Source organism: Acanthisitta chloris, unplaced genomic scaffold (assembly GCF_000695815.1).
Source record: "Acanthisitta chloris isolate BGI_N310 unplaced genomic scaffold, ASM69581v1 scaffold8063, whole genome shotgun sequence".
Taxonomy (NCBI): Eukaryota; Metazoa; Chordata; class Aves; order Passeriformes; family Acanthisittidae; genus Acanthisitta; species Acanthisitta chloris.
In genome coordinates, this window is record NW_008664276.1 from 7,173 (window position 1) to 17,778 (window position 10,606).

At 48.0% G+C, this 10,606-nt stretch overlaps 1 protein-coding gene across 1 annotated transcript in view; it reads right to left on the minus strand.

The window, feature by feature from the left end:
• Positions 1-3,700: 3,700 nt before the first annotated feature.
• The window catches only part of RAB6A (RAB6A, member RAS oncogene family), a 22,288-nt gene continuing 15,382 nt past the window's right edge, over positions 3,701-10,606 (minus strand). Inside the window, exons 6-7 of the mRNA XM_009071283.1 lie at positions 7,868-7,934; positions 3,701-4,006 (exon numbers count right to left, since the gene is read on the minus strand). Coding sequence (XP_009069531.1) covers positions 3,942-4,006; positions 7,868-7,934 — 132 coding nt within the window. The 3' untranslated portion in view covers positions 3,701-3,941. The remainder of the gene's footprint in view (positions 4,007-7,867; positions 7,935-10,606) is intronic.

Genomic DNA, 10,606 nt, shown 5'->3' on the forward strand with positions numbered 1-10,606 from the left:
CCAGCCCCACTCTACAGGTAGGAAATCAGGATCCCGGGATCTGAGGTGAAAGCCCCAAGGCTGCTCATGGCAGCATCATTAAGGGAAGCAGTGAGGAAGAATTGGGACCATTACACTTCAGTGCTCCCCAGGAGACAACACCCACTGATATTGCATCGGCTCCTTCCATCCTAATTCTGCTGAGAGGGGAACGTCGTGTTTCCAGACCTGCCACCCTGGGCAGGACCTGGAGCTGGCAGGGACAAGGAAGAGAAGCTTGCCACAGTGACAGAAAGCTTCCCCAGTGCCTTGTCCCCACATGGCTGTTTCCACAACACCAATTTCAGCACATCTCCACAGACAACATGTTGGAGTTTCACAACCAAGTGTTTCAGTCCTTTCAATGGAGAAGAGCTTGGCCAAGTGGCCACAGTTGGGCTGTTGGTGCTCCCACACCAAATCCAGGTAATTCTCCTTCTCTATTGGCCATGTTGGATGGGGTTTGGAGCAACCTGGTCTAGTGGAAAGTGTCCCTGTCCATGGCAGGGGGTTGGAACGAGATGGGCTTTAAGGTCCCTTCCAACCCAACCATCCTGGGGTTCCATGACTCTCTCCTTCAAGAAAGACAAGGATAACTCATCACAGAGCATCTGTCACTGGTACTCACCTCCCCAGCCCTGCAGACCTCATCTGCCATCTCCAGCCAGAAAGAGGCTCCAGGAGGATCCTCATCCAGAAAGGTGGGGTTGGTCCACCGTGAAGCTGAGGCTGCACAATGCACCCTTGGAAAGGCCTTTGGAAAGGGAACGGAGGAAACAGCTGGATTTCAAGAGCGAGAAAGGACCAGAGAGGCACAGCTGTAGCAGCAGAGGACATGTGCTCTGTACCCCAACTCGACATCACTCGCTGACCACTGGAAACAACCGCAGAGACACCGCAGGAACAGCAAACACACAACTGCGCCTTCTTCCCTCCGAAACGAAACCCCCCGAAAACGTCATTATAGCCCTTAAAATGCCTCCTGCAGCACTTCAAACCCCAAGGGCAGGCCTGCACCTCCCCAGCTGTGTTGTGATGACCATGCTGAGAGAAGAGACCCAGAGCTTTCCAATGAGACAGGTATTTATTTAGTTCAAGCGCTAAGGATTTGTTCTGCTGTCGTCGTTGGTTCATATCATCAAACAGAGCTGAGGTACCAGTGACATTCCAACATGAAGAAAAAGGAACCTTTTTTCCCCCCCTTACACAATTTTTTCAACTACTTTTACCAAGACAAAAAGTGAGGCATGGAGTAGCTGCATGAGGTACTGTACAACAAGCAAGCCAGAGCAGGAGGAGAAAAGAAACAGAGCAGAAACCTTCACTGGTGGCAAAATCAGCATTAAAATAGTCTGTTCCCATGGTTCTACCAGCCACAGAGATGGAGCAAATGAAAATTAACACCTCAAACCTCAGAGATGGATGGTGAAATAAAAATATAAAGGCCGTGTTGGTCCTGTGCTCACTTGGAAGTGCCTTTCCCCTGGAAAACTGGGGTTAGGACAGGATTGTGGGCACATTAAGCACTGACTATGAGCAAGGCCATGCATGTCACATACCTGGCTGTCCTGAGCAGAGCCAGGGACCACCTTGTCCTTGTTCCTGCAGCTGTGCTGGACACAGAGCTGTGGGCAGGCTCCTCTCCACACCTCTGTTTAGAGGGAGTTGGACAAACCTGCTCTCCAGCAGCAGCTCCCAGTGAAAGCAGCCATACCGGGATAAACCTGGCAAATCCAGTGCTTAAAGCTTGGAGCTATGGGAAGTAGAGTGGGTGACTATCAGAAGCAAAACAAAAAAGGATGTGCTTGTGGGAAACAGCCAAATGAGGACCAACAGAATGAAGAACCAAATGGGATAAAACCCAAAGGAAGAAGCAGCAGGATGAGGCGTTTCTGCATGGTCACGAAGAGTACAAGACAGGAAGCAGCCAAGTTTCCTTCCCCCACAGAGCTTCTTTTAAATAAAGAATGATCCTTTGTCACATATCATTGATGTTTATTTTCAAGACATGCCACGTCAAAAAAACTCGCCTTTAATATTGCATTAGAAAAGCACTTTTACATCTCGTTCTGCCTTGAAGTTATCCTTGTGCAGAGCTGCTAGAAAACCCAGGGCAGGGCACAAGCCTAGCATTCCCCTCAGGAATGAGGAATTCCAACTCTGTGCCTGCTTCCTGGTGCAAGAGGTGGTGAGGAGGATTCCCTTCCTCTTCCCCAGGTGGTTAGTTTAAAGGGGCAGAAGAGAACCAAGGAGGAGCCTGAATGAACCTGCAATTGTCCATTTAAGTAGCAATCACAACACAGGCTCGAGAATCCCTTCCTGCACTGCAGCTCAGCCAGGTTGGCCCAGCAAACAATGTATTTACAGTTGTGTTTATTAACTGACACAGCAACTTCACAATGACTAGTAAAGATTAAAAGGGTGCACTTCTAGTGTGTTCCATTCCGTGTTTTTTGGGTAGCTACAGCTCGCAAACACCATTAAAGCTCTACACAGATTCCTCAGCCAAAGGAAAACAACAAAATCAGTACTGAAAAGAGTAAAAAAAAAAAATTAAGCCAAGAAATAAATATCAAAGAAAAAAAAGGTTAATTGTAAGCCTAGGTCAATAGGAAACTAAATCACTAGTTATTTACCCAAACTATACAGCTCCAGGGAACTGAACTAAACAAACTTGGAAGACTGAACATAAAAAAATGCTAAAAAATAAAGGCATAAATCTGCATAATCAGAAGTTGGTTTCCAGCCTACTCCACTCCCTCCCTTTCCATCTAAGGTGTCCCAACTAGGTTTCTGTAGGATCACAGTAAACAGCCCTTCCCCAGCCGCCCTACACGCCGGAGAAGCAGGTGCCATCCCCCTCTCCCACAGCTCTCCGCTGGGGCAGCTGCTCTTCCCTCTTTCCTCCAAATTCCAAAGGTTTCAATCGACTTTGGCAGGTTTTAGTACCAGTCCTGATCTCAGTGTTTCCCCTAAAAAAAAAGAAGCAAAATGCTTTCTCCTCCACCAGCTGAGCTGTTCCATTCCCATCTCTCGGGCAGTAAGAATTCACTTCATTGCTGTTCTACACAAAAAGGACCAAAAAATGCTCTTAAAACTCTTCTCGCACTCGAAACATTCTTTCCCTGTTTCCTGCAAGTGTTTTGCTAATGCACATCCACCCTCTCCTTTCCCCCCAACCCCTCCAGAAGCCATTCTTCCTGGGCAGAGAGCCACTCTGGACTTCCCACTATGCTTCCTTGGGAATGCGCTCCCGCTGCCTCGGCAAGAATTCCCAAATCCAGCAGCCTGTGGTGGTGTCCAACCCCTGCAAATGTCAGGTGGGGTTTTGACACCAGGCAGACCTGCTCTGCTCCCTGGAATGAAGAGCTTGGGTTGGATTTTTGTTTGATTCCTGTAAGGATAAGCGTTTAGCCCTCAGCACCTCCGATCCTGCCTGCTGCCTACGAATTCCCAGCTTGCCAGAGAAATCCAATGGGTCAGATTTGCAAGCCTTCTTCTGCACATACTTCTCATCTAAGTCCAATCCCAAACTTACTCAGTTGCCATCATTTCAAAGTGCAATATCATAACATATTAAAAAAAGGAACAAATATTAAGAAATTGTACCTATTTTTGTTGGGTTTTTTGTTTGTTTTTTTTAAAGTTATAACTAGAATATGCTGGAATATTTTGGCTTTTTTTATCTTATAAATAATGAAGACACTGACATTTTCTGTGTGTGTGTGTGTGTGTGTGTGTGTGTGTGTGTGTGTGTGCTTGTGAAGCTAATAGATCATCTCCACGAGACAGCCAGCGATGATGAACTGCGATACGTTATTACTGGAAGGGGAAGGTTCAAGCCAATATTCACACTGCAGTCAATGAAGAGGACAGGGAGGGAAAGCAGTGATGTTCTGGAGAAAGGTAGAAGCCACATGGTATTAGCAGGAACAGCCTCCTTCACTGACAGGCTGCTCTTGAGGCTTTTCCAGTTTTATGTCAATCACTGGGAGGGAAGAAGTTAAGGCAAACAGTTCTCCAATTCTGTTTCCCTACCAAGAGCAGGACTTGGATTGGAATTTCCAGTATTTCCCACTGAAATGCTTGAAAAGATCAGTTTCAAACCCCAGTCAAGATCAGGTTTCTCACCAGACCCTCTCACCCTGCACTGGCACATTGAGTATGTAGCAGAAATGATGTCAGCCCCCAAATCCCCAGAGACCCTGAGGGATTTCCTGCCTCAGAAATTGAAGATGTATGAATACACTGCACTGTTTCCATGGAATCACAGAATTGTTTAGGTTGGAAAAGCCCTCCAAGATCATTGAGTCCAACCATCCCCCCAGCACTGCCAATGCCACCGCTAACCATGTCCCCAAGTGCCACATCCACATGGCTGTTAAATCCCTCCAGGGATGATGACTCCAGCCCGGCCCTGGGCAGCCTGTGCCAGGGCTTGGACAGCCCTTCTGGGGAAGGAATTTTCCCTAATATCCAACCTAAATAACAGAATCATTTAAGTTGGAAAATACCTCCAAGATCATCAAGTCCAATCTATGACCGATCACCACCTTGTCAACTAGACCACGGCACTAGCTGCCACATCCAGTACCTCCTTCAACACCTCCAGGGATGGTGACCCCACCACCTCCCTGGGCAGCCCCTTCCAATGCCTGTCAACCTTTTCCTTGAAGAAATTCCTCCTGATGTCCAACCTGAACCTCACCTGGAACAACCTGAGGCTGTATCCTCTTGTCCTGTCACTTGTTACCTGGTTCAGAGAGAACCAGTCACAGCCTGGAAATCCACAGTGCAAAACCAATGCTACACTGAAAGTCTTCCAGCTATGGGTATCCAGGAGGTGTGGAGGAATGGCTATGTGAAAAGGGACATGATTTCCTTGGAGCTGACAACCCAGCTGGTAGTATGGTGTAAGGCCTACAGCAGCTGTGACTGAGCCTTGAACCTGCTGATAAGGAGTCAGCTCTGCCTGGCAGAGCTGGCTCTGACCGGCTCTGAGTCCGGTGTCAACAAGCTCCCTGGAATTCCTGAGAACATCCTGGAATGTGGACAGACACTTGCTTGCACCAGTCATAAGTTTGCCCTGGACACTTGGACAAGGGCAATAAACCAATCATGTATCCGCTGCATTCACGTACTCTGTGTGAATATCTGTATGTACGTTGTAAGCACTAAGAATAAAGGAGAGCAACCATACTCATATTGAGACTCATCGTTACTCCAGGTCCAGATCCCACACTCCAACAAGGAAGGACCTTGCCTTTTGGCTCAAAGAACAAGGAAACTGGAGTCAGCACGAGCCTGGACGAACTCACAAAGGGACAGCTCAATTCCTTCTCCAGCTCCTGCTCCTCTGTACTTCACAGTCAACTGGCAAGTACTTCCCTCTCACTGCCCTGTCCACACTCAGCTCTGGGGCAGGCCAGAGAGGTTGTTTGGGCTGGAATAGTGGCTGGTCCATCCCTGGAGGTGTTTAAGGCCAGCTTGGAACAACCTAGTCTAGCGGAAGGTGTCCCTGCCCATGGCAGGGAGTAGAACTGGATGACCTTGAAAGGCCCCTTCCAACCCAGACCATTTTGTGACTGTGTTTCCATGGACAGAGGTGACAGCCTGTGCTCTGTCAGAAGCCCCAGTAGGACATTCCAAAAAGGCTGTTCCCCCTCAGGCTGTGCACACTGCTAACCCCTCAGAGTACTTACACCAGCTCTGGATGTGCCATCCTGAACTCTCCCATCAATCCTTGCTCTAGTCAAACCTCTCTGCTCACCAAAGCTCTGGCACCACCCTGAACTCACCCCTGCCAATGACAGCTAATATCCAACAAGGACAAAAGGTCAATGCAGAGTTGCCTGCTCTGAACTTGCCTGGGATAAGCTTCTCCCTTTGTAGCTCTCCAGTTCCCAGTGGATGCACTACAGCTACAACCTTACACAGAAGGAGCTTTGAATGCTAATCCCCAACTCAGAGCACAAGTCTCCAGGATTTCCCTTATCAGTGACCACAGAGGCAGAGAGATCACCCAGCTGGTACTTCCAACTTAAGTCTTTAGGGGGTTCAAGTTGCTTTTAAAAGAGGTTAGGAGAAAATAAACACAAAAAGGGAAACAAAAGACCAGTAATTCATGTTAAACATTTGGTCCTTTTGGCTGTTCTAAAGCTTGACACCTATTTAAGTTGGAGATGCTTGACATGAGCCTTGGCAGATTGCATCCCTCAGCATGAGTGGTTCAAGATCCTTGAACCCTCCGTGTTCTGCAGAACAGCCCATCGAAAATCCACCCTTGTTAATCCTGCAGCTGTCTGGGAGACAATCCTATTCCATTTCTGCTATCTGCAGGCTGCAGGAAGCCCAATTCCAAGTGCCCTTACTGCACTCCCATTTAAGAGACTGGTGATCACAGTCCCTGATAGAGAAGGCACAGGCCCAGCAGCCACTGCTTGTACACTCTGCCACCATCTCATTAACAAACATTGCTGCTCATTAACCTTCTGGGGACCTGCATAACAAGGTATTTGTGATCAGTCAAGTTCATATCACAAAAAGCTTGTGCCTTAGCAGCTGCAACCCACAGCTCCCCAAATCTTTCCTTTCCCTATACAGCAGGCTGACATTTCAGCACCAAGCTTGTCCCTCTCCTACAGTTCCTGCTGCAATTTTCCTCCAAGGCACCATTCCTCCTCCATTTCCCAGCTGCCAGCTACATGATCCTTACTGCAAATAAAACCAACAACCCTGAAAAAGTTCCTATTCCCAAAAAAACTTACCCACTTTTAGCATCTTATCACCTCTTTCAGTCAAGATACAGCACAACTCTTTGCTTTCCCCGAGTGTACCCATGGGACTTTCCTTGCTCTCTGTCCCTTCACCTCCCACCTGAGGCAGGGGCGGGCAGGCCTCTCTCTGTCTTCTGCATCACCTTTGCTCTCTAATCCAAGCAAGCAAAAGCAGGAATTCAGGTGGAGCAGACTGTAAGAAGTGGCTGAGTTACTACTCTTCACCTCCAGAGCTACACTCAACCACCACAACTGCTCCCACAGTTCTGTCACAAGCCACCCACAAAAGTACCTTATGGGCTTTCCTGCCCTTCCCAAACGCAATTTAGTGATTCCAATTTAGCCACACTGCTTGTTATGCAGGAACTTTTATCCCTTTTCCATTCCTCATGCCATCCCTATCCCCTTGGCCAAGGCTGATCCCATCAGTTGAGTCTTCTCCTTCCTCACCCCAGAGCTATCTAGGGTCCAGCACTGTGACAGGCTGTGAAGTTATGGGATCTCCATCCTTGGAAATTTCCCAAGTTACCCTGAATATGACCCTGAGAAACTGGCCTAATTGCAGGGTCAGCCTTAAGTTTGAGCAGAAGGGTTGGACAAGGGACCTACAATGACCCCTTCCAACACAGCTTGTTCTAGGATTCTGTCAGTCAGACAAGTGCCACAGGCTTTTTTTTCCAGGCCTCTTTGCAGCTGTTTTCTCCCTTCTCTCAGCCCATATCCAACCTGCTCAAAGCAACAAGTCTTTCTGGATCTGTTTCCACCCTCCTGCACCTTCCTGTTGTCCTCCCTTCAGCTGCTATTCAGCTGTCTTCACTTTTGTACCACTTCACAGCCCTCAGCATTACTTTTTCCCCTGCTGCCTCCACCCTCAGCACCCCTGCTCCCAGCCTTCCACCCACCAATCCTTCTCCCTCAGTACTTCAATCTCGAAGGTTACTTGCCCCCATTCCCCCTCTGAGGCCTCTTTCTGGGGATGTCCGTGAGCTGACTGAGGGCTGTAGGAGATTCTCCTCATCCAGGGGAATGCCTGGCAGTGCTTTGCCACCACAGCAGAGACCCACAAAGGATACTGTCTTCTCTACTTTTGTCTTGTGTGCTTTCCATTCCAGGCAAGGCAGCTGCCACACGTCGGAAAAGCTGTAAAACACCACACAGGAAACAGATCAGAACAATTCAGGACTGATCTTTAAGGTCCATTCCAACACCTTAACATTCCATGAACAATCATCCACCCTGGTTGACGCAGTTCAAACAATGATTCAACACATCCTTCAGTACTATTTGCACAGCTCAGAGCAAAAAGGCTGACACCAAATACAACCTTTATTCTTAGAAAATGGCAAACCACGTTTCTGTTGTTATTGAAGATCAAATGGCCACAAGGAGCAAAGCTCCTGCACCTTCTCTGCAAATGTGCTGGTTGGGATCCAGCATTTCCACCTCACATCTGCCACAGGTGCCTATGGACCCCAACAACTTCCCTAAATCCGGTGGAAATTTGATTTTCACACCTCCACAGAGGGTTACAAAGGAGCATGGACAAACTGATCAAGTCGAACACAATATCCAGAGTCTGTCACGACTGTCACACACAAAAAAGCCTCAGAAAAGGGGATGGATGTAATGATATCCCTTAAGCATTTTCTTCCAGCCCTTACCTCTCTGTGGGCTCAGGCCCCCAACGAACCACACAAAGGATTTTTCTTTCAGGAATTCACCCAATCCTGACCCTCATCTTTTGGCATTCACTTCAGCATTACTGTATATCCACACTCAGGGTATAAAGCACAGAACAAGCACACTAGACCTCCTAAAGCAGTTGTTCTGCCTCTTCCTTGAACACCATCTCCAGTTTCCTAGCAAGGTTTGGGCTCTAAACTCTCTTCATAGCTTTATTCCACTTCAAGGAGGCTGAGAGGCAAGATGGAACAGGACCAACTCCCTCTCCTGCACTTCCTACCTTCACCCCTGAGGTTCAGACTTGTAGTTCCCATCACAAGGCTTTTCCTTGGTGAGGACCCTACAGATTTGCCCACAAATGCATGAGAATTCACTTGGATTTCTCAAGCCCAGCACAACCTGTCCTAGGAACAGCACAGTTCAGGGCTGTTCTTCACCTGAGGGTGGTTTCTCTGAGAAACCACCACATTCAGTCTGTAGGAACCACACAAGAACAGCAATGATCTCTTTTCCATGTGTCTCATGAGTGCAGAAGGACAGATCAGATGGGTGTAAGGTCAGGTAACACCTCTCCTGTTCATCAGGGTTACCAAATGACTACCTGATTGGCACTTACCCTCAAAGAACATCCCTGGCAGAGCTCTGATCCAATGCTGATGCATTCAGCACACACCCAGACAGAAAACCTGACACACACTGCTTGAATGTTTTTACCCCATTACAGACATTGCTGTTCCTCTGTATTTCCTCCCTGCACATTATCAAGCATTCAGGACTCTAGATGTCTCCAAGCACTCCAGATCTCCATTGCTCAGTGTGTTAAAATTCCCCCATCACATCCCTGGAGTCCCCAAATGCCTGGTGCAGGTCTGACGTCAGACGCAGTTTGTTCCACTGCTGCACATTCCTTCTGCCTCTCCTCAAATGACACAAAGCTAAACCACTTATTCCCAGTGACCCACTTTCCACAGAAAACTGAGCCAAGCCACTGCCAGCCTGTTCACATCAGGAATGTGGGTACCTCAAACAGCTGTGTGAATCCGTGCCCAAGTGCTTTCACCAGTTTGGCTCCAAGTGTCCGAATGATGCTGGGAAGGCATCAAGACAACTTTGTTGGCTTGAGAAATCTCCTCCAGACTAACTGTGAGCAAGTCCCCAGGTGTGTCAGGCAGGGCTGGGACCTTGCAGGGCACACTTGACCTTGACCTCTGCTGTCACCACATGAGGAGAGAACATGGCAGAAGGCAGCAAAGCTGCTTTCACTCACCATTCCCATCATCTCCCTCAGAACCACTCTAGAAACTGCCTTCAGCATCCTCACTCCCTTTTCACCTACAGCAACACTCCCAGTGTGGGCACACAGTGCAACCTGGCCTGAGACAAGGACAGGGGGCTGAGAAGCAGCTCCTTGGTGGAGCTCACAGGTCTCAGTCAACAATTTCCAAGTAAAAAAGCTAAGTATACCTCTTGGTGTTTCTGCTAACCTCTGTCATTAACCTGAACCTTCCCTGGAAACCTCAGAGACACTCTCAGAGGCAAACAAAGACCAGGACAAAATTCCAGCTGCTAAACTGCACTAGGTCCTGCCCCTAAACAGGGGCAGGAATCCACATCTACCCAAAAGTGTAAAGGCAAGAGAGACTTCCTGGCCAGAATTAAGGTAGTTTTGACACAGAGAGAGGCTAAACATTGGTCTAACTGTAATCTTTGTACAAAATAAGTCCTAGGAATTGAGCTTACCACTTCTTGTTCATGATCTGCTTGCCTCACCTCACCACCACTCTGAACCTGCTGGAAACAGCAACATGACTGTCATTTTCCAAACTAGTCAGGCATGAGCACCTTGGCTTCTAGGAATGAGATGGAGGAAAAGAAAGCAGCTGCAGACATTCAGAGCAATCTCCTATCACATCTTCATGGGCAATATTATTTTTTCTTGCCACTCCCATCAGGCAAGAGGACAGCACTGCCAATCTCTGTATCTTTCAGAGGTGTATTGCTATGCTGTCAATGCATAAATGGATGATACGGTAAGCTCAGTCCTCCCTGGAATGTCACTCCACAGCTCCATCTATCCCTATTAGCTCTGCAGAGGATGATCTGTGAAACTTCTTGACCCTCCAACACGT